Source organism: Lethenteron reissneri, chromosome 8, assembly GCF_015708825.2.
Source record: "Lethenteron reissneri isolate LAM-NWPU_2019-01 chromosome 8, ASM1570882v1, whole genome shotgun sequence".
NCBI lineage: Eukaryota > Metazoa > Chordata > Hyperoartia > Petromyzontiformes > Petromyzontidae > Lethenteron > Lethenteron reissneri.
The window spans coordinates 10053490-10078098 of record NC_083786.1 but is presented as its reverse complement, the minus strand read 5'-3'; the positions used below and the strand labels follow the sequence as shown (position 1 = coordinate 10078098).

The 24609-nt window shown below is 51.3% G+C and overlaps 1 protein-coding gene across 1 annotated transcript; it reads right to left on the bottom strand.

The window, feature by feature from the left end:
* Nucleotides 1-1160: 1160 nt before the first annotated feature.
* LOC133360985 (homeobox protein SIX6-like) lies at nt 1161-22277 on the bottom strand. Its single transcript, XM_061579872.1, has 3 exons — nt 22160-22277; nt 20641-21293; nt 1161-1389 (listed from the first exon to the last, which is right to left on the bottom strand). The coding sequence occupies exons 2-3, from the start codon at nt 21273-21275 to the stop codon at nt 1161-1163; spliced, it is 864 nt and encodes a 287-aa protein (XP_061435856.1). The 5' UTR covers nt 21276-21293; nt 22160-22277.
* Between the last annotated feature and the right edge of the window lie 2332 nt (nt 22278-24609).

Sequence of the window (24609 nt, the reverse complement as noted above, 5' to 3'; positions counted from 1 at the left end):
GGTCCAGCGCCCGATACGTCGGCCGTTATCTACGTCTCCCTGTTAGGGTCACAGTGTTTTTGTTGGGCTGTTTTGCTATGAATGCTTCTGCACCACTGTCAACGCAGTTACCACCAAAATAATTCGCTGCACAGTGAGACACACCACCTCCAAGATTTGACCATACAACATCCCACCATCTAAACCACAAGGGCTTCATACATGGGATGTGTTCGAGACGATTTCACGTATAATCTGTATCCGACAGGGCTTCATACACCATTTAGAACTTCATGCAATAAAATAAAATATATTTCTTTAAATTATTTTATGGGGGGTCCTGTATAATGCATGATGATAATTACATAAGCCATATATGCAATACATATTAATTTAATGAAGCTCTACATGATGATGTATGAAGCCATGTAGAATACACAGCATGCATTAAGTCCTATAGTCTAGTATATGGGCTATATCCTCTAGTGCTCTTTACATAAACTATATGCTATAGGGCTTTGTGCATAGGCTTGTTCCTGTAAATGTTTTATCATCAATGGGAGATATGGTGCATGGGCTAGGTCCTGCAGGGCTTCATACACAGACCACATCCAAACTGGGATGGACGCATTGGCTATATCCTATAGGGGATTGTACCGAGGAGTGTTCGCATAGGCATTTTACATCGCCTGTTTCATACACAGCCTATACAGCGCCACACCTAGGCTATATCACGACGCGTTTTCCCTTATAGGTGTTCGTGCACGGTCTAAGATTCATTCACGCAATTCAAACGAGGGCCTATCGGCGATATCCAACAGAGCTCCACCACGTGTCGTACTTAATTCGCACACGGGATCACAATTCCTGCTTGCGACGTTATTCGACCGCCGAGTCGTAAGTCACACTCCGAAGTTCCAATTCACGCGTCCAAACAGAACTCGGCGTTCTTGAGCGCTCGCTAGCACTTGAGTTACGATATTTAAAAAAAAAACACCACCACCACCCGTACACACAAACGTGGTGGCATAACTCTTCGCCCCCCGTGTTCCATCCTCAGTCCCCCAAAACGTCGGCTACAATTCGTCCTTCATCCACAATTCATTCGTGAGCCCACGCCAAACCCGACTGCCTGCTGGTGGCTGGATGGCTGGGATGGGTGGGTAGGGTAACGAGTCATCTCAATAGTCGCCGATGCCCACGTCGCACTCGGAGTCGCTGTCCGTGACCGAGGCGGAGGTGGCGGGCGCCGTGAGCGATCTCTGGGCGCGGCAGCTCGAGCTGGAGCTGCCCGCGGGGCTGCACGAGAGCGCGAGTCGCGGGGAGCCCCTGGGGCTGTCGCGAGCCGCGAACGAGAGGAGAGGCGGCGAGGGCGACTCCGACAAGCCCAGCAGCGGCGGCTGCAGCATCCTGCACGCGCGTCGTGTGTGGGGTGTGTGGGTGGGGGTGGGGGTGGTGTGGGTGGTGTGGGTGGGTGGGTTTGGGTGTGTGTGTGTGGGGTGTGTGTGGTGTGTGTGTGTGGTGTGTGTGGTGTGTGTGTGGTGTGTGTGTGTGGTGTGTGTGTGGTGAATGTGGGTGTGTGTGGTGTGTGTGGTGTGTGTGTGGTGTGTGTGGGTGTGTGTGGTGTGTGTGTGGTGTGTGTGTGGTGTGTGTGTGGTGTGTGTGTGTGGTGCGAACGTGCGAGAAACGCGTGGGGGTTGTTTGTGCGTGTGGTGTTTGTGCGGTGTGTGTGATATGTGTTACGTGTGTAGCCGTGTGCGTGGTACGTGTGGTGGTGATGGTGTGCAGAGGCGCGTATGTGTGCGTGTGATGTGTGTTTAGTGTGTGGATGTGTTGTATGTGGTGTGTATGGTGTGTGTGTGTATGGTGTGTGTGTGTGCGGGATGTGATGGAGTGGTTGGGATTACACGCGAACACGCATTAGGTTGGCATCGTTACCGTCATCATCAGTAGCGGTAGCATCATCAGCAACAGCAGAAGGATCTTCATAATATGCATATCATTAATAATCGAAAAATCGATTAAACTATTTTCATATGTTCTCGCTCTACGCATAAGATCACGCCTGTAAGAATATATGCTATACCGTTTCCAGAAACTGTTGTATATGAAGATTGAATACAACAGTTGAATTGCGACGAAACATTAACGAACGAGGCAAAACACAGGGCAAACAATCCAACACAATCATAATAATCGATTATTGAATTGAATGGGGACCCCGAATTGCGACAATTCATCGCATCGCGGGGAAGTCAGACACATGAATCGTTAAGTTCCGAATCTCCACCACCACCACCGTCCACATCAACCATGATCTATCCACTGCTAGTTGAAGTCCGCGGCTATCCCCACAGCGTGAGTTGATCCTCATCGCTTCGTCCAGTAAATCGACTCGGAGTCACGATCGAGACGAATCGTCAAGAGTCTCTGTTGGACGTCCCGAGCCTGAGATGGAAACTCCACATTCACATGGCATGGATACGCCTCCAAATAGTACGACCGGCTGTGGACTTGTCACGAACGTAAATATATGCACACAAGTAAATCTAGTTTTATATATGTATATACATGTACAGTAAAACCTTGGATTGCGAGCATAATTCGTTCCGGAAACGTGTTTGTAATCCAAAGCACTCGTATATCAGTTGTGATCACGTGATGCTCGGCAGACAAAGCGTAAACACGTACTGCTCGTATTGCAAGACCTCGCTCGTTTATCAAATTAATATTTATTTAAAAAATTTGCTCGTCTTGCAAAACACTCGCAGACCAAGTTACTCGCAATCCAATGTTTTACTGTATTTATATTTCAGAGTCAGAATATTTATTTTTACTGGGAGAATCCGAAAAGTTATAAGGCTCTTGTTCACATATCTCCGGTCGGGGCGGGTAATAAACAATACAGAAACACGATAGGAGCGCAAAGTGAAAGAAAGGTGGACAAATCACACAAAACGCGTACAAATACAACATTAAACCATTCCCATCCTACCAGACAAAGCCCACTCACAAGCCTCTGTACTGTGTGTATATGTGTGTGTGCGTGTACGCGTATGCGTGTGTGTTTGTTTATATGGGGCTCGGTAGTGTAGCGGTTAGCGCGCTACGCTACGAACCCGGCGACCCGAGTTCGATTCCCGCTCACGGCCAACACCAGTGACGATTATTTGAAACGGTCCCGGTCCTGGGTCTCCCCTAAGTCGACTCAGTCTAACATGAGTACCTGGTGCGGTGTGTAGTAAACATCGCCACTGTGGGAGACAAAGGCGGTCCGGCGTGGTGCTGAACACCCACCCCCTCGTGTAAAGTTCTGGCCTTCACAGGTGCTCGCTAACAGCACTTGCCCCTACAGTCTGTTAAGGCTATACGGGGGATCTTTGTATATGTTTAAGTAAACTCTGAGAGATCACGTGTGTTGCTCTGCAATGGGAAATCAGAGACGGCTGTCAATGTCACGCGCTGCACTCGAAGCACTCAAAGTAATTGGCTTTTAAAAAAATATACCATAAAATGTCAAGATAATGTGTACGTATTCTAAAGGTTAGTCTTATGCTCTACGCGTCAAAGAATATTACAGAGATGCGTTTACATCGATAGGAGCACCGATTGCAAAGTTAATGGACAATTTTAAATGAGCCGTGGTCTGTCTCTTGCATTCGTCACTTCCACCTCTTCTGTGTCGCGATCATCTATCATCATCATCGTCGTTATTACTAAGCGTCTTCCGAAATGATTCTTCTCCCGCACGTTTAAATTCAATTCCACGTTTATTTTGTTACAACGGGAAATCCCGTGTCGCCAGCCACCCGGCTAGTTTCGGTGGCAACAGCCCGCAGCAGTTGCTAACAACAACAATAACAATAACAACAATAACAACAACAATAACAACAACAACAAGAGAGTTACTGTTGGGGTTGGTGAGGAGCCCAACCAGCAGCCAGCCAGCAAACTCGAGGCACAGATTATTGAAATAGTGATGAGTATATCTTTATGCGTATATATAAAGTCTATGTGTAGATCATGTATGTATACTCATGCATATGTACACATATGTGTATATTTGTAAATATGAGTACATAGTATAATGTATTTGCGTACACACACACATATATATATATATATAAAAGTAAGCGTGTATTTGAGTATGTGCGTGCTATTAGGTAGCGGTAGTGTAGTGGTTAGCGCTACAAAACCCATCGGCCCGAGTTAGATTCCCGCTCACGGCCAACACCAGCGACGCTTATATGAACCGGTTCTGGGCCTTCCCTAGGTCGACTCAGCCTCAAATGAGTACCTGGTACGGTGTAAAAACACTACCAATAGGACAAAGGCGGACAGGCGTGGTTGTCGGGACACCCATCCCCTCGTGTTCCGTGCCGGCCTTCATAGGAGCTCGCCAAGAACACCCCAACAGTCTGTTAAGGCTATGCGGGAAATCTTTGTGTGTGTATATATACACAGTATGAGCATACGGTATACCAGTGTGCATGTGAGCACACGAGTACACGACTACAGTACACGTGTGTCAGTACACGTGTGTCTGCGTGTGTCGTGATATTATTTGGAGCAATATCACGACATTGACATGGGTGCACGTGTGTTGATCTCCACCACACACGGGCGGTGCGGACGTTTGATTCGCGTGACACTTTTTGGTTTATTGTAGATTTGAAGTTTTCGTGACTGCAAGGATCCATACTCGTTGGTTCTTTCGGGAAAGTCACGTAGGTGAAAATTTAATGAAATAAAAATAAATTCATTGGCTGTGTCCGGGTGGAAGAGGGCTCCCCTGACACACATTTTATTGACACGATGACCGAACCCAAAAGAAACCTATTGTGAATAATAATATCGGTCGTGGATGCCTACGTACAAAATGAATACGACACGCACACATACACACACTTGACATGTGATAATATTCTGATATTATTTTAACACCCATGTGATTGCGTGTGCCGTACGACGATAATTCTCGTTATTTTAACACACCATGTCACGGTGCGTTACAGATAACGCATTCATTAATAAACACACCCACAAGAATATGTATCTTTGCTGACGATAAGTAAAAATCAAAAGAACGTCTTTGTTCACAAGCCGATCGACCTGCCAAATAAACAAACAAATGTCAGCAACGTTTGTTTAAACAAACAAACGAACACAAATACAACTCTCGTGCCGTTTTCCACCATCCGAGTCTCATCAGCAGCGTGTTACCCCCGAAACAAAATGTGGCGCTGTACAAACATTGGCCCACAAGGCCGGCAAGACCGACGGAGTAAAATCGAGATTTTATTTTTGCGTTGGAGCTGCGAGCCGACCGCTGCTGCGTTCATACATCACGTTCAAGCAGTGATCAGTATTTCACAAGTTGGCGATGAAAGCATTAAAGGCTTCTTCATCTTCTTGGTTCTTTCGGTAAAGTCACGTAGAAGGGAAATAATAAAATAATAAATAATAAAACGTAATCAAATACAATTCTCACGACGTTTCGGCCACAACGCAAGCAGCCGTCCTCAGGTGAAGAACAGGTCTGTCGGAAAGACAGCGTCTGAAAGGCTTCTTAATTATCGTCATCCACGATCTATCCACTGCTGACTGAACCCCCCCCCCCCCCCCCCAAAGCCGACACCATATTTTTTTAAAAACAAAATCTGAGCACAGGCACTAAAGCTCAACAACGTTTAGCGTCCAGCACCCAGACAGCACAGTCAAAGTTGTCAGAGCGAGCAAGAGTGAAACACTTTTTATTGTACGCGTGCCGAACTTCTTGTGCACCGTACGTAGCCAACCGTGCTAATCGGAGGTTCGGAAATTCAATTATTGAATTGATCGAGGCTGTTTATGATACGAGCTTGGAAGGGGGAGTCCGGTGGGGAGGGAGGGGGGGGAGACGATGGAAGGAGGGAATTCCAAAGTCTTAAAGTGCGAGGGAATGTGCACAACGAGAAGTGAGGCGACCTGCAGTGTGGTGAGTGACTAGGTGAGTGAGTGAGTGACTGGGTGAGTGAGCGGGTGAGAGTGTCGTTGCGACTTGCAGTGTGGTAAGTGACTGGGTGAGTGAGTGGGTGAGTGAAAGTGTTGTTGTGGTCTGCAGTGTGGTGAGTGACTGGGTGAGTGAGCGGGTGAGAGTGTTGTTTGCAGTGTGGTGAGTGACTGGGTGAGTGAGTGAGCGGGTGAGAGTGTTGTTTGCAGTGTGGTGAGTGACTAGGTGAGTGAGAGTGTTGTTGTGACCTGCAGTGTGGTAAGTAACTGGGTGAGTGAGTGAGCGGGTGAGAGTGTTGTTTGCAGTGTGGTGAGTGACTAGGTGAGTGAGAGTGTTGTTGTGATCTGCAGTGTGGTGAGTGACTGGGTGAGTGAGTGAGTGAGTGAGAGTGTTGTTGCGACCTGCAGTGTGGTGAGTGACTGGGTGAGTGAGTGGGTGAGTGAGTGAGTGAGTGTGTTGTTGTGACCTGCAGTGTGGTGAGTGACTGGGTGAGTGAGTGACTGGGTGAGTGTGTTGTTGTGACCTGCAGTGTGGTGAGTGACTGGGTGGGTGAGTAACTGGGTGAGTGTGTTGTTGTGACCTGCAGTGTGGTGAGAGACTGGGTGGGTGAGTGAGGGAGCGGGTGAGAGTGTTGTCTGCAGTGTGGTGAGTGACTGGGTGAGTTACTGGGTGAGTGAGTGAGTGAGCGGGTGAGAGTGTTGTTGTGACCTGCAGTGTGGTGAGTGACTAGGTGAGTGAGTGAGTGAGAGTGTGAGACTGTTGTTGTGACCTGCAGTGTGGTGAGTGACTGGGTGAGTGACTGGGTGAGTGAGCGTGTGAGAGTGTTGTTGTGACCTGCAGTGTGGTGAGTGACTGGGTGAGTGAGTGAGTGGGTGAGAGTGTTGTTGTCACCTGCAGTGTGGTGAGTGACTGGGTGAGTGACTGGGTGAGTGAGTGAGTGAGAGTGTGAGACTGTTGTTGTGACCTGCAGTGTGGTGAGTGACCGGGTGAGTGAGCGGGTCAGTGTGTTGTTGTGACCTGCAGTGTGGTGAGTGACTGGGTGAGTGAGTGAGCGAGTGAGAGTGTTGTTGTGACCTGCAGTGTGGTGAGTGACTGGGTGAGTGAGTGGGTGAGTGAGTGAGAGTGTTGTCACCTGCAGTGTGGTGAGTGACTGGGTGGGTGGGTGAGTGAGTGAGTGAGCGGGTGAAAGTGTTGTCTGCAGTGTGGTGAGTGACTGGGTGAGTGAGTGAGCGTGTGAGACTGTTGTTGTGACCTGCAGTGTAATGGTCGCACATTGCAGTGGATGAGATGACACAGAATCCGTTGAGGGAAATTCACGGGAAGAGGGCAGCATCACCACAACTCGAAAGCGATAGAAGGTTGCCAAAGCGGCAGGCGATTGCATTTACATTACCAAGGTCGCACTCATTACACACAAAGTGCTTGCCACTAATGGGCCACAATAGCTCGCTGATCTCGTCAAAGAGCCGAAACCATCACGCGAACTCCGCTCATCGTCGCAAGCAGCATCGGCTTTTGGCCACCCGCCGAACAAAGGCGGTCACCACATCGCGCAGCTCGATTGAGAACTCATTTCTTTCGAGACGCTTTTTTCTGTTTAGTTTGTTGTCCTTCCCTCGCACCTTCCGATTGGCACGGTTGGCTGCGTACTGTGCGAACGAAGTTCAACGTGCACGCACACACGACCGCTGACGAAGCGAGCGACTGCAGTCGACTGCTGGATCATCAGTCAACCTGAGTGGCAGTGCAGCGGGGTAGGTGAGATGTGACTACGTATTTCAAGTGTGGGCCTGTGCAGGACACGCCACGACTACAATCTAACGACGGAAGTGAAACAGACACAGAGGACGCTACGCAATCAGCTCACTTGCTGCAGTTGGATGAAATCGGATGTTCAACTCGGGGTGACTTTTGCTGGATAATGATGATGATGATTATGATTCCGCACGTGTTCTCCTTCATGTTAAGAAATCTAAACTCCCAGCTCAATTAATTCTAGATTTGAAGCTTTCGTGACTGCAAGGATTCATACTCTTAGTTTTTTCGGTTTTTCTCAATTCTTAAGGTGGAAAATTCGAGGTTAACGAACCACATCAATGCGACTGTGACCGTGCAAACCCACGTGATGGACTGCACAGTAAACCCACTGTGGCCTGCGCGTCTTTAACAGATGAGAAGGGCACAGCAGAACGACACGAACTCTCTCTTCTAGATTTGAAGTTTTCGTGACTGCAATGATCCATATACTCTTTGGTTCTTTCCAAAGAGTGTATGGATCCTTAATGATAAATAATAAAAAATAAAAGATTTAAAATAACTAAATTAAATCGCGACGTTTCGGAAGCAAAACAAGCCTCCGTCATTTTTTTTTATGATTATTTATTATTTTATTTTAATTTTTTACCTTTTTCATTTTCACCTACGTGACTTTGCCGAAAGAACCAAAGAGTACGAACTATCTCTCCTGGAGGCCTCTCGTGGCTAGCAGCAAACCTAGACATTGGCATCTCGCTCCGGAACAGATTGCCATACACGCAAGAAGAAGAATTCTTAACGGAAGCGTGAATCAGAATTCATGCTCGGTTACAGTTGTACAGGGCTAGTCCATTCTCATCCACCTGTTCCCATCGATTGTCATCATCGATCACATTCCACCGATTGTCAAACAGATGGATTTCAATGTTGTTATCACGATGTATTGTTTTGTATAATTGTTTAGCGTGTACCGCCTTCTAATTATAATATAATGATGTATTATTAATGTATAGTTTGCCAATACACTGCTGGATGAAAGCCTCGCAACTGCGGTGTCGATGGTCGTGGCTGTTTGACCATACTTCAGCACACTGGTCAGTGCCGGTTGGTGATGTGTTAGAGGGGGATTACATCATCGGTTCAGGCATCACTCACGTTAGCCGCGGCAAGCAATCGAACCTAGATCGTTGGGGTTACATGGCACTGCGCTAACCACTGTGGACCTCACTCTATCCGCATCGAGTAAACAGAATCGTGTTAACACAAACTCAATGCACAGCATACACGGGTATAATCGGCTTCGATTCGGGCAATGGACATTCTTCATAGAAGAGACATTCATGAAAGCAAAATGACAATTTACCGAAACGTCGCCTATTAAGTTGCTAAATTTGATACGTATTTATTGTTTTCAATTTCTCCATTTATTTCGCGTATCTGTTGTTGTTGATTATTCATTCATTTCACTGAAACTTGTTGCGTATGTCGGGAAAGCGGCGGTGTTGTTTTTGGATGAAACTCGATTTAAGAGCGTATTGGCTCACAGGGTAATTCAAAGTAAACTGAACTGAAACTGCTTCTGAGAAATGTGTCGAGTTTTTCGTTTGTTTGTTTGTTACGCGAGGCTGTACGCTGCTGCCGCAACGCAGAATCACGCAGACACACGAATTAGCACGAGTGTTCGACACGTGTGTGCTACCGGTCGTTCAGACGTCCGTGTGTGTACATGTGTAATGCGGTTGTAAACGGCCCTTCTGAGGCGCCGTCAGGGGGGGAGGAGTTAGGTCACGTGGGGGGCAGAGGGGTTGAGTATAGAAGGAGGGGAACCGGAAGAGCAAGGGGAGTGACGGGGAACCAGGAACAGAGGAAGGCCACGAAGGGCGAAGCGGGGTGTGGCGAGATCGCCACGAACACGGGGGGAGCGAGGATCGGCACCGTTGGCCAGCGGTGACCGACCCGAAGCAGCGAGGAGGCTGCAGTCAGCAGCGGGGCTGCACAGAGAGGGTGGGCAGCGGGTCTGCATACAGTGACAGCCAGAGGGTCTGCACATAGGGGTAGCAGCGGGAGTCTGCATAGGGGTAGCAGCGAGTCTGCAGGGAGGAGGTTACAGTAGATGAAGCAGAGAGTCAGAGGGGAGAGGAAGCTATAATAGCAGTGAATAGCCGGGGGCTACAAATACAGGAGTTATAACAGAGTGCCGTGTGGGTAAAGACGTGAACCTGAATAAAGACACGAAGACAGAGAGAAGTGTTCGAGTCCTTTTATTACACTGGAGTCAGAAGTGAAACGGCATGGCGAAACAACTGAGGAAGAAGAATATCCCATCTCCGGCGTCGGCTTCATCATCGGACGACGACGATCTTCCTCCTGAGGTCGGCTTCACTTCGGCGGAGGGAGAGATCCGTGAGGGCCCGGGTGTGGAGGAGGTTGCCGCTGCGTCCGACCCATCTGCGTTGAAGGACGAAGATTTAAGATGGACCCGGATGGCGGAGCAACTGGCGACCCTAAAAACCGTCATCACGGAGTTGTGTGACCTTGTCACGCCAAGGGCGGCGTTGGAAGGTGATGGTGGTGATCGGCAGGAGCCCGGGTCATCTTCGATGGCGCCGCCATCGGCCACGCGGCGTGAAGACGCCATCTTGGGCGTGGCGCACCACGGAAGGCGGGAAGCCGCCATTTTGGGGCCGCCACGAGGATCGTCCGCCATCTTGGCGACACCGCGTTGCGACGCCTTGCTGAACTTGCCGCCGGAAGAGTCGGTGACGGACGGAAGCAGGCCAAGGAGCCGCAGTCGTCACCTTACAACTGTTAAGGAGTTCTCCATCGGGGGCGATTGGAGTGCGTTCGCTTGTCGATTTTTGGCGGCGGTACGAACGGCAAGGTGGACGGACGCCGAGGCGCTGGAGGTGCTTCCGACTCTCCTTGACGATGAGTCTGTTCGTTTTTTTCGCTCTATAAAAGCTGCGAAGAAGAAAACATTGCGTGGAGTGTTCGACGAAATGGCGGACGCGTACGAGCCACCGGATGACGCCCATCGCCGCTTCGTGCAGCGGCAACGCGCACCGGAGGAGTCGCCTGTAGCGTACAGGGGCGCCGTGCTGGAACTCGCGATGGCCGCTTACCCGGAGACGGAGCCTGACCTGCTGGAACCTCTCATCTTGGGGAAGATGTTGGAGTTATCCCGGGATCTGGGCATTCCTATGCCGGCGTGCGGTCACGAGAAACTCACGTCCCGGACCGCGGCCAAGTGTTTGGACGCCCAGTTCAATCTCCGCCGCTGGAAACAAGTCACGGCGTGGACGGGCGGTCCTGTCGTCGATGGGGGGGCCGTAGGGTGGGACCCTACAAAGGCCGTGTACGTGCCGGATGCGACCGGCCCAAAGGAGCTGTCGGCCGCCTCCACTCCGTGGCCGGCTCGAAGCGGGCCGGGGCTGCGGGCTCCGCCGCCGGCGCGGCCACGTCGGGACGGGGTGCCTGCTGCGCGCCGACCCGACGTCGACTGTTTCCGCTGCGGCCGTCGGGGCCACTATGCCAGGGACTGCTGGGCCCGGGTTCCGGGGCCGCCCCAGCAGGAGGCCTCGATCGCGGACGTCCCAAAGAAAGACCCTCCGGCACAGGCAAGTCGGTGCGCACCAGACACCCGGCAAGGCCTGACACCTCACTCATCGCCGTTGTTGTGCGACGCGGATGTTCTAAAATATGGGAGGCCAGTATCTGCGCCTTGTCGCTCGATAACGCAGTGGCGTAAGTTGGCTCGGCGGGTTGTCGCGGCCGCTACAGGTTCGTCCACTGTACCGGGGTCGATCCAAGGGGTGGACGTGCGTATTTTGGTGGATTCCGGGGCGTCCGCGACCATTATTTCGGATGTCATATTCCATCTTTTGAACATCCCACCGGGGGCCGTGAGGCCGGCTTACGCTTCCTGCATCGCTGCGAACGGGGGTAGTATGGGCATCGTGGGACAGGTGGACGCTAATATTTCTATCGGGGGGGTCTCGGCCTCGGGCGTTGTGTTAATTTCGAGGTCCCTGGCGGTCCCTTGCTTGTTGGGCACGGATTTTTTGGCTAAGATGCCCATTCTAATTAGAATCAATGAAAATTGCATTGAACTACCAGGGGGCCGCAAATTGGCGTTTTTACAGTCCACCTGGGGGCGACCGGCTCCGGTTGCCCAGGTGCAGGCGTTATCGGAAGTTTCAGTTGATATTCCACCTGGCTCGCAGATGCTCATTCCCCTACGATACCGGAAGCCGGTTCCGGGTCGGCAGGGTGCTTGTGGAATTTTGCTGTCGCCGTCCGCCGCTGTTACGGGCGGATTGGCACTGGTGGGGGCGCAAACCATTGTCCGTCCGGATCAACGCCCGTTTTTGCAGGTGTTAAATGCGAGTTCTGAAAGCGTGTGTGTGCCGGCTGGTACCGTTGTGGCACACGCCACTACGGCGTTTACGGCTCAGAGTGACATTCCGGACGGGGGGCTGGTGGGTGGTGTTTCACACGACGGAGGGGTGGACGATCGTTGGATCGCCGAACTATGTGCGGAAAATTCGGCCCTTTCCGCTGAGCAGCGTTGTGCGATTCATAAATTATTAGCGAGCTATTCCGATGTGTTTAGCTCGGACGATTTGGACTTGGGACGCACCTCGCTGCTCTCTCATCACATCGAAACGGGGGACGCGGCCCCTATCCGCTTGAACTCGCGTCGGATGAGTCCGGCTGAGCGTGAGCACGTGCGAGGGGCAGTGGAAGACATGTTGAAAGCGGATATTATATCTCCGTCTAATAGCCCGTGGGGCGCGCCTGTCGTGTTGGTTAAAAAGAAAGATGGTAAATTACGATTTTGTGTGGATTTTCGGAAGTTGAATAAAGTGTCGGTGGCAGATGCGTATCCCCTGCCGCGTATGGACGATTCTCTCGACGCCTTGTCAGGGGCTAAGTTTTTTTCAACGCTAGATCTCTCTTCGGGCTTCTGGCAGCTTCCCCTTGACGAGCCCTCGCGGGAAAAGACAGCGTTCCGTACGCCGCAGGGGTTGTTCCAATTTAACTGTCTGCCGATGGGGTTGAATGCAGCCCCTGCCACCTTTCAGAGATTGATGGAGTTGGTATTGACGGGGTTGCAGTGGGAGACATGTCTCATTTATTTAGATGATATTATTGTCTTCAGCCGCACATTTGATGAGCATTTATTGCGGTTGGAGGCCGTTTTTGCCAGAATGCGTTCTGCTAATTTGAAATTCAAGCCTAAGAAATGTCATCTACTGCAACGTTCCGTTCGATACTTGGGACATATTGTTAGTGCGGACGGGGTGGCCACGGATCCAGAGAAAACTGCGTGTGTCCGGGATTGGGCAACCCCCGCCACGGTGGGTGATGTGCGTCGGTTTTTGGGGTTCGCCTCATATTACCGGAGGTTTGTTCCGAATTTCGCTACTATCGCCAGGCCTTTGCATCTCCTTACTGGGAAGGGGCACAAATTTGTGTGGGGACCGCCGGAGGAGGCGGCGTTTCGGAGCCTGCGCGATCTACTGGCTACTGCGCCGACGTTGGATTATCCGGACTTTGAACATCCCTTCATTCTGGATACTGATGCGAGTGACACCGGGATTGGGGCGGTGTTGTCCCAGTCAAAAGGTGGTGTTGAGCGTGTGGTGGCGTACGGGAGTCGGGTTTTGTCTCCCGCGGAAACTCGTTACTGCGTCACTCGCAGGGAACTTTTGGCTATTGTGTATTTTCTCCGCCAATTTCGACCGTATCTGTACGGTCGGTCGTTTATTGTCCGAACGGACCATGCGGCCTTGCAGTACGCTCTTAAGATGGACCAGCCATCCGGACAATTGGCGAGATGGCTGGACACGTTGCAAGAATTCTCCTTCCAAATTCACCATCGGAAGGGTGTGCGTCACGCTAACGTGGACGCACTGTCCAGGTTGCCGCAACAATCCCCTTGTGCGTGTGCGTCGGGGACGCATAGGTGTGGACCGGCTCAGCCCCCCCCTCAGCCTGTCGCGCGGGCAGTGGATGTTCTCGAACCTCCGCTTACACCGGGACCGGTTGAAGGGGGACCGGCTGACGGGATTTTGCGTCTTCCAAGGTCTGTGTGGATTCGGGAGCAAATGTTGGACGATTCTTTGGTGTCGTTACGGAAACGAACGGAGAGGGCGGGTAAGGAAGTCGGTGCGGGTGGTAATTCGGAAACTGCTCTCCGAGATGGGTTACTGATGTGGAGGGAAGGGATACAGGAACACTGGCGTCTCGTTGTGCCCGCGTCATTGCGCTATGAGCTGATTAGATCTTTGCACTGTGACACACTTTTACACCTGGGGGTGCAGAAAACCCTATTGACGCTGCAACGAGACTATTATTGGCACGGCATGACGACGGATGTCGTCGGTCACGTTCGCGCGTGTCCCGATTGTGCCCACCGTAAGCCGCCTAAACATCCATATGTTCCGCCGATACAATCGATTAAAGTATCTCGGGTTAATGAGCTGGTGGCGTTAGATATTTTGGGACCCTTCCCGCCATCAGCTAAAGGGAATAAGTATTTACTGGTGGGGGTGGAGTACCTCTCTCGCTGGCCGATGGCCTGGCCCTTGCCTGACCAGTCAGCGGCGTCTATCACTGACGCCTTTCTATTTGGGTATGTAATGGACAAAGGGGCTCCGGAGAGGCTCCTTACGGATCAGGGACGTAACTTTTCGTCTAAATTGTTGGGGGAGGTGTGTGCGGCTCTTGGAACTAAAAAGATACGGACGTCCCCCTACCACCCGCAAACGGATGGTATGGTGGAACGGTTGAATCGGACTCTGTCCGCCATGCTGTGCCATACAGTCGGGGAAAACCAATCTGATTGGGATTTGCATATCCCTGGGGTGCTTTCGGCGTATCGCATGACGCCGCACGCGGCTACTGGATACTCGCCGTTTTTCCTTATGTACGGCCGTGAGAACGTGCCGCCGATTCATGACCAGTTGGGAACCGGTGCGAGGGGGCCTGTTAAGCCTCTTCCTGAGTATATTAAGGACAACGTTCGGCGTGTCGCTGAGGCGAGGGAAAATGCCCGCATGGCTACTGCCAAGGCTCAGGCCAGGAATGAGCGGTGTGCCCGACGTTCAAAGGGGGAGTGTCCCTGGAAAAAGGGGGACCTGGCCTGGCTTCATTGCCCACAGGTGCGGCCAGGTACATCTCCTAAATTACATCGACCTTGGCAGGGTCCGGTCCGCCTCATTGAGGTTCCCAACCCACAGTCGGCGCGTGTTCAGGTTGGTGCACGGCGTTGGTTCGTGCACACGTCCCGGTTGAAGCCATACATTGCCCCACGGCCGGATGCGTCATCTCCCGAAGTTGCCTTGCCGGGGTCTGTTGCTGCCGACTCGACCTTGCCTGTGTCTGCTGACCTTGCGAGAGCGCCTGTCGTACCCTTCACAGACAATCCGGCCGTGACAGCGCAGGGAGGAGGACCTTCCGCTTGTGGGACGCCGACCGGAGCCGCAGAACCCACGGGACCTGCAGCTCTTCCTATCCCTCCGCGGACGCGAGTACGGGATGTTTCTGGACGCGAGCGGGACAGTGGCGGGCCTCCAATGGCGACGGAAGAACTTGCGCCCGTCGCCCCTAAAACCCTTCCACGTTCCCGCTCGGCGGGTGGGCCGCCGACCGTCCGGGACGGCCCGGCTACCCGTACTCGCTCGAAATCCCTCACGTTTCGTTAGATTGTGTTGTGTTGTGTTATTGTTATAATGTTCTTCAATGCTTCGTGTCTTTTTGCGTGTTGGCCCTTTACACCCGCATTGCTTTTCAGGTTGCAATTCAGCCGAGGTCGGCTGGATTTTCTTTAGGGGGGAGGGTGATGTAATGCGGTTGTAAACGGCCCTTCTGAGGCGCCGTCAGGGGGGGAGGAGTTAGGTCACGTGGGGGGCAGAGGGGTTGAGTATAGAAGGAGGGGAACCGGAAGAGCAAGGGGAGTGACGGGGAACCAGGAACAGAGGAAGGCCACGAAGGGCGAAGCGGGGTGTGGCGAGATCGCCACGAACACGGGGGGAGCGAGGATCGGCACCGTTGGCCAGCGGTGACCGACCCGAAGCAGCGAGGAGGCTGCAGTCAGCAGCGGGGCTGCACAGAGAGGGTGGGCAGCGGGTCTGCATACAGTGACAGCCAGAGGGTCTGCACATAGGGGTAGCAGCGGGAGTCTGCATAGGGGTAGCAGCGAGTCTGCAGGGAGGAGGTTACAGTAGATGAAGCAGAGAGTCAGAGGGGAGAGGAAGCTATAATAGCAGTGAATAGCCGGGGGCTACAAATACAGGAGTTATAACAGAGTGCCGTGTGGGTAAAGACGTGAACCTGAATAAAGACACGAAGACAGAGAGAAGTGTTCGAGTCCTTTTATTACACATGTATACACGTCGTAACCCTCCAACACCCGACACAGCCAATTCGTAAGGGATTTGTCACGTAAACAAAACGCCAGTTAAAGGTTTCGTGACTGCAGGGATTCATCTTCTTGGTTCTTTCGGTAAAGTCACGCTGTCTTTCCGACAGACCTGTTCTTCACCTGAGGACGGCTGCTTGCGTTGTGGCCGAAACGTCGTGAGAATTGTATTTTATTATGTTTTATTTTTATTATTTTATTATTTCCCTTCTACGTGACTTTACCGAAAGAACCAAGAAGGAAAACAAACGCCAGTTAGTTACTACTTCAGCCCACCACCGGCGTGTTGCCGAGGAGATCCACAACATCGACAATTTGAGTAGTACGACGTTTGGCTGGTAATTACATCCAGCATCATCGAGCGATTTGCCAGAATATTCTGGCAGAGTTACGACACGTTTATACTTACGCGATCTAACCCAAACAAACCTTTAATATGAATAATATTGGTCGCGAGAGTTTAGCACGTGTTGAAATGTAAACGCGCAGTTGCACGTGGACACAACGCGTTAACGAATTTGCCTGCATCGTTGCTCGTAACGGAGAGGGTCGGGAAGGGTTTTCGCCCAAAGCCTTTCGTTTATTCTATTTGCTTCACGAACGATCTCGTGTCGTCGGTTTCCCCGGCTGTTTTACACGGGAGATCCGTGGTGCCGCGTGAGCACATCAGCAGCAGCAGCAACAACAACAACAAGACAAACACATCGATATTGCAGAGAACGAGCACACGGTCCTGGAAGAACATCACGCGACGAACAAACAGGACATTTAGCAGTCGTTAAACGAAAGACGCGCCCGCGGAGAAATTGCAAGTGTGATATATAAAAACAATAAAAAAAAGTTAGGTACAGATGCACGCACGTAAGCTCTATATGCGTTTGTATCTGACAATGACACCCGCGTGTAAACGAGCTGCACTGTCCACCGCGGGGACTTGACCCAGAGACGAGAGTCGCGCAATTTCCATTGCAGAGTTGTTATCTTCCAGCTGAGCCGTTCTACACGGTTTTACACGGTTTTACACGGGTTTTACACGGTTTAACACGGGTTTACACGGGATTTACACAGTTTTACACGGGTTTTTACAGGTTTAGACGGTTCTACACGGGTTTACACGGGTTTTACACGGGTTTTACACGGGTTTTACACGGGTTTTACACGGTTTTACACGGGTTTACACGGGTTTTCACGGTTTTTACACGGTTCTACACGGGTTTACACGGTTTAACACGGGGTTTACACGGGTTTACACGGTTCTACACGGGTTTACACGGTTTTAAACGGTTCTGCACGGTTTAACATGGGTTTACACGGTTCTACACGGGTTTACACGGTTTTCACGGGTTTTACACGGGTTTCCACGGGTTTACACGGGTTTACACGGTTTTACACGGGTTTACACGGGTTCTACACGGATTTACACGGGTTTTACACGGTTCTACACGGACCACACGTGGCCCGGGCCGCTTGCTGCGTGCGGCTCTCCTTCTGAGTTCCCTTCGGTGCCTTAAAAAAGTCCCCCGACCCAGCACGTGGAGCGAAACGTCGGGGACATCGTGCCGGACAACCTCATTAAAAAACACATCGGGAGAGAGTTTAACGCTCGGGTTACAGGGCCGCCGCTACGCCGACAACCTCACCTCTAGCGCTGCCAAGAGCCTGAGAACATTCAAACCGTGGCAGCAGCCTGCAAGGCTATGCCTTGCTGATGAGAATCAACCAAATGGAAACTTAGTCTCCGTTGCTCAATTTACACAGGCGCCAATGAGAATCATTCATCTGGAAGGCACGATCGAAGTAGGCTGCTTTTGCTGTATATATTTTTTTTTAAAGGATGCATAATGGCTGGAATACTCGCAATGTCGACATTGTAGGCCTGTTTAATTGCGGCAGATTAATGCGGCGCGCAGCGAGCGGTGGCGCAGCAGTTAGCGCACTACGCTACGAAGCCGGCCACCTGAGTTGGATTCAAGGACTCGGCTCACACATCAGTGGCGAGTGGTCCGTTCACATTTAAATTTGGCCTCCTCTCCGCACCAATGCTCACGGACCAGCATGGTGAAGTATTGTCCAAATATCCTCCGTGACTGACTCAACGTTGGGAGGCCATCATCCGGCAGGGAATTGACAAAAATGATCAATGTATGTTAAATTAATATATAACAGTATTAATATGTACTGTACACGATAACAAGTGTAAAGTGTCTACGTTTATATTGCTATGGGTTTTTTTTACCTTTACACCGTTGTTGAAACTGCGTAAATATTGCAATAATAATCGGTATCAAATATATTATCAAAATGTTCCGAAATGTTTGTATAATTCTGCTGTTGTAAATAGTGAATATAATTCATTGTTTCACCGCTAGGCTCGAAATCTGCACTATTAATACATAACTAAATAACCTATCCGATATAAATAATCTTACGATTGGCTTAACACGTAGGCTTTCGCGACCAATATCATCCACAAAACAGGTTTTGTGTCGTTAACGACACATTTATATATTTACGCGATTATCTTTATAAAAAAGTTTTAAACGAAACAATGACGTGACATGTGTGTGTGACGCATACATGTGAGCGATGTACAATTACAATACTCTATAGAATGTGTGTACATTGAATTAACATTCACCATCGCTCTATTATACTGTTATGTGAACAATTCACAACCTTCTTCCCATATTTGTCTCCCCACTTTTGACACATTTCATCAGCAAACACGGCTTTCTGGGAGTGTCATGCATTGTATAGTTTTGCGTCGATCTTTAGGAACCCATTCGTTACGGAGAGGTTCCTTGTCCATAAGCATCGTGCAGTTCACCAACATTAGTTTAATCCAGGCTGAGTATGCTTATGACACACTTAATGTTGTGAACCAGAGTTGTGCTTGCATTGAATAAATACGCAGGCAATATATCCAATTCACACCTGTTCCTGCACATAAACAATATATATATATATATTTTGTACACGTCCCATTCGGGAATGCATTTTTTCCCCCCAGTATACAGCAGTAGTTAAGTAGTAGGTTTTTACCCTTTCAACTGGTACAAAAACTGACACCTTTTTTGTACCAGTTGAAAGGGTAAAAACCTACTACTATATTTTGCCACTGGTAAAGGAGATGTCTCATAGCAGTAGTTAAGTCAAGAAACAGCACTGGGCAGGTTTCAACATTCACTCTCTCATCAGCAGAGCCTGGTTTGGATCAAACTAAATGCTGGCGAACCGCCCAAATGTTTAAAGCCAAAAAACATTTTTGCTAGATATGGGTCCGACCAAGTGCAACGGAAAACTATAGAACGTAATTCTATTTTGTTTTATTTAGCACCAAAGTCAATTTAGACACTACGCAAAGTAGAGTTCAGTGTAATCAATACAAATAGCCATCATTACTTCTACAGGAGCCAAAACAGCGTCGGTGTGTTACCCTATGTCCTGATTTTTTTCCATTCAATTAAGTACAATATTGACGTGATATTTATTCATTCAACCGGGAAAGATTCAATGTATCTCGAGATAATCTTCCACGAGGGTTCTGCATTGCAGCGTTATCCCGGACAATTCAACGACACGTACGCAAAGCGACAAAGAGTGTCCGGACAAATTTTGTGTTGTGGCTTCGTGAGCCAACGATACTACTGTGCAGATAACGCGCCATGGACAAGGGCCATTTCCCGAAACGTCGCAGATTATATATATATATATATTTTCTCAAGCACACAGTGTTGTTGACCAATGTGTTTTAGTTTGTTTTGCGACTGCATGCAGGGGGGTGTGAGGTGCAATCCTGACGTTACCATCTGTAAAACATCCGAGCGCCATGGTGAAAATATTCCGTCGATGTGTTTTCAGTTTGTGTGTGTGTTTGTTTACAAAGGTCAATGGTTGTGGATCGCACGTACTGTAGCTCGTCATCCGCATGATTCGTCTCCGGTTTCTTCCACGCGGAATGAACCCATTGCTCAAGTGTGATCTATGGCTCACATACTGACAAAACCGGGACACAGATCCCTGCACGTGTAGCCTTCAACAGGCTTTTGGGGCAAGTGCTGTTAGCGAGCACCTATGAAGGCCGGCACGGGCACACAAGGGAGTGGAGTAGCCAGCACCACTACCGGCCGCCTTTACATCTCAAGAGGCGATGTTTGCACACCGCACCAGGTACTCATTTTAGACTCAGTCGGCCTTGGAGAGGCCCAAAACCGGTTCAGATATTCGTCGGGGGGGGGGGTTCGTAGCACAGCGCGCTAACTACCACACTACTGCTCCCCACTGACACATACATATCCATACAAAGACAAGCATCCCCTGTATATTCTTAACAGACCCATCGAGGCGAGTGCTGTTAGCAAGCACCTACATACCTACATATATACATAAATGCACATGTAACGCACACTGACAAACACTCCACGAAGTCTACCGAATTCATCCCATCCCCCGCCCCACGAAGCAACCCCCCCTCCAGGTGTGAGCTCACCTGTTCTTGGCCGCAGCCGCGCGGTCTCTCTGCCGTCGGTTCTTGAACCAGTTCCCCACCTGGGTGGGAGTGAGTCCCGTGGCCTGGGCCAGCTCGCGCTTCTTGGCCGGGTTCGGGTACGGGTCCTGCAGGTACCACTCCCGCAGCAGGCTGCGCGTCCGCTCCTTGAAGCAGTGCGACTTCTGCTCGCCGTCCCAAATCGTCTTGGGCAGAGGGAACTTCTTACGCACGCGGTATTTGTCCACGGGTCCCAGCGGGCGACCTCGAAGCCTCTCGGCCTCTTGGTAACGCGCCTCGAGCCACATGGCCTGCAGCTTGGCGTGCGACGCCTTGGCGAAGCGGTGGCCCTCCAGGATGCGGTACATGTCTCCGAAGTTGCCCGTGTGGAACGCGACCACGGCCTGGGCGCGCAGCACGGCCTCGTTGCGGCTCAGCGGGTCGCCGGAGTTGCCCGCAGAGAGCGCGGCCGCGGGCAGCGACCAGAGGAAGCGTGCAAGTCTCTCCACGTCCCCGCTCTCCTCCAGGGTCTCGCAAACCCCGGCCACCTGCTGCGCGCTGAACGTCAGCGTGGGCAGGTGGAGCATGCTGGGGTACCTTGACGGGCCGCGCACGGAGAACGCCGCCTCTTGCTTCATTCACGGCGCACCGCCAACCTAGGACAGTGTCGCGTGGTGGTGGGGGGGGGGGTGGTTAGGTGTTGGGGGGGAGGGTGTTTACGTGCAACGTTTGCACGGTGTCGATCGGATGCAAGTGCGATTAAGAAGGGACATTTCCCGAAACGTCGCCTAATAGTATGGTATCCTTGTCGCGTGCAGTGTATTGACGAATGTGTCGAATATTTGTTTAATTGATAGTCTTCTCTAAGATGTGTTTGATCGTTGGCTCGTGTTCTCTCTCCCACGTAATTCAACGTTGCACTGGTCGCAAAATAACGATGATGATGATGATGCACGGCTCAATTTAACACGTAGGCTTTCGCGACCAAGATCATCCAGGATGTGCGGCTTTCTTTACAGCCCATGGCTGAGTTAAGGGGCTCCCCGTGCCGCGTCAATCATGGGGGGCGGGCGGGTGAGTTGGCAGCGCTTTCCAAAGATTTTCGCCGCGGCCGATAATTTTACTCAGGTCGCCGGCTTCACTGCGAAGTGCGCGAAACACAATTGTAGTGTATCTCGCTTCAACTTGCTTACGAAGTGCAGTTCCAGATCGATCTGGAACTTTAACTGCCGAGCGTTGCTCTTCGTAGGCCGAGCGTGCAAGTGCAGCAGCCCTCTAGGCGCGTGCACCACAAGTCACTTGAAAGGGATGTCGGAGGAAGCTCTACGTAATCCACTTCCGCGGACCGTTCTATATTTAACTTCCCTGCGAGAGATCTGAAATGAACGTCCCGTGACGACGACGATAGCGCACTCGGGATAAGATGGCGGGGGGAAGGGGGGTGGGGAGTGGAAGGTGGTGGTGGGGGGGGGAAGATTTAAAATAAAAGTAAAAATTAACAAAGTTAAAGAAACGAAGTTACCTGCGGCGAGCGACGCGTGGAATCCCCAGCGGGCCCGGCGCGCTGTTTATCGGCTTTAGGGTCACACTCCACGCGAGCAGGACAATTACTGGGTTCGCCAATGTCGGATATATCTCGCGATGTGTGTATATATATATAAAGTTCGTAGAGTGTTCAGCGAGACTAGGGGCACGGTTGGACTCTGTAGGCTGTCCCTGCCACGCTTGAGTGAAGTTGATCAAATTCAGATTTTGCGTCGGTCCTGCCCAAGATAAGAGTGTTTGATTTGTGTAATTGTGAGTACTGTGTAGACTAATAGACGAGACTTAACGCGTGCCAAATATTGGCTGTATTATCCCTTTAAGCGTTAGATATAGTTTATAGTTTAAACTAAGCTCTATTCGGTGATGGCTGAGTCATTACCTGCGAATACCCCACGAGCGTATATTGTCCTAATTCCATGCCACCATCGTCTCTCTCTCTCTCTCGACGTGAGGATATTTGACAACAATCCCAGCTGTGTCTGAATATTCGTTATGTCGTTTCGCTGTGTCTCTATGCATGTGTGTTTATAGGCCACAGATAACGTGGAACAACCAGCCGGCTTCAGCGCCACGCGCCTCAAGATAAATCTCTCCCGTCGCTCACCGATTACCCGCCTCTCTCTGCGATGCGCAGTTGCGTGGTGCAAGGCGAAATGTGGCGATGGACTGGAGATCGCGATCCCGTCGGAGCCACGAGGGTCACGATGGGAGGAGCGGATGCCGAGGTTGCCCCCCCCCACTCCTCCCCCCACTCCGCCAGCCCCCCCCCCTCCCCCACTCCCCCCCACTCCTCCCCCCCGCTCCTCCACCCCCCCACTGCCCCCCCCCCCCACTCCTCCACCCCCCACTCTCCTCACCCCCCGCACCTACCCACCACAAATCTGCTCCGTCTCCCCTCTCGAGGCGCCTCGATCCCCCGATGGACGCACCGCGCTCCGCTTTGACCACCACCAACAACCACCACCACCAACACCACCACCAAGAACAACACCACCAACAACAACACCACCACCAACAACACCACCACCAACAACAACACCACCAACAACACCACCAACAACAACAACACCACAACACCACCAACAACAACACCACCACCAACAACAACACCACCAACAACACCACCAACAACAACACCACAACACCACCAACAACAACACCACCACCACCAACAACAACACCACCAACAACACCACCAACAACACCAACAACAACAACACCAACAACAACACCAACAACAGCAACACCACCACCAACAACAACAACACCACCACCGCCAACAACAACAACAACACCACCACCACCAACAACAACAGAGGCGACGGCGAGACTCGCGGCAAGTCGACAGAGGGACTGACCACCCCCCCCCCCCCACAAAGATAAAGGTACCCCCCTCCCGCCCCGTGGAGCCTTCAGCCAGAGTTGGTGGGGCAAGTGCTGTTGGCGAGCACCTATTAAGGTCGGTAACGGCACACGAGAGAAGAAGGGAGAGAGAGAGAGAAGGGGGGGGGGTGTCAGCACTACGCCTCCGACCGCCTTTATCTCGCACCTCCGATTAGGACGGTTGGCTACGTACGGTGCGAAAGAAGTCCATCGTACGTACGGACTTAAATACGTCTCCCCAGTGCCGACGTTTAATAACAATGCGCAATAAGCACAATGCGCAATAAGCATTGTTATTATTATGGCCGAGTGGACCCAGGGGAAGATGAAGAAAGATCCGTTCAGATATTCCTCCCCGCCGTGCGCTAACCGCTACACCACCGCTCCACACCGCGGCACAGACGCACTAACACACCCAGTTACGTACACACTCACACACTCACTCACACATTTATATACTCATATACACCACTCGCCACTGATGCGACACGTCGCCAGGAATCGTAGCGGGACTCGCTCAACCATAGCGCCACCGCTCCCACACGTGGAACGCGCACGCACGACGACGACGAAAAAACAGGCCGGATAAACAGAAGGCACAAAAGACAAACACACACACACGCATCACGTGTACAACCACAATACATGTCCCCCGTAAAGCCTTGACAGCAGCGCCGATGAAGACCGGCACGGCACGCGAGGAGGTGGGCGGCTAACATCACGCCCGGTCGCCTTTGTCTCCCCAGTGGCGATGTTTACACGTTGCACAGGGGTACGTACTCATTTGAGGCTGAGTCGACCTAGGGGAGGCCCGGGACCGGTTCAGATAATCGTCACTGGTATTGGCCGTGAACTGGAATAGAACCCGGGTCGCCGGGTTCATAGCGCAGCGCGCTAACCGCTACACCACCGCTCCCCACACAGACAGACACACAGACACACACAGACAGACACAGAGAGACACAGACACACACAGACACACAGAGAGACACAGACACACAGACACACAGACACACACAGAGAGACACAGACACACACAGACAC

Excerpts from the sequence above, each read along its gene's own strand:
- LOC133360985 (XM_061579872.1), bottom strand. The coding sequence starts at position 21,275 with ATGAAGCAAGAGGCGGCGTTCTCCGTGCGCGGCCCGTCAAGGTACCCC. Across the intron at positions 1,390-20,640 it reads GCGGCTGCGGCCAAGAACAG|GATGCTGCAGCCGCCGCTGC; the intron begins GTGAGCTCACAC and ends ACGCGCGTGCAG.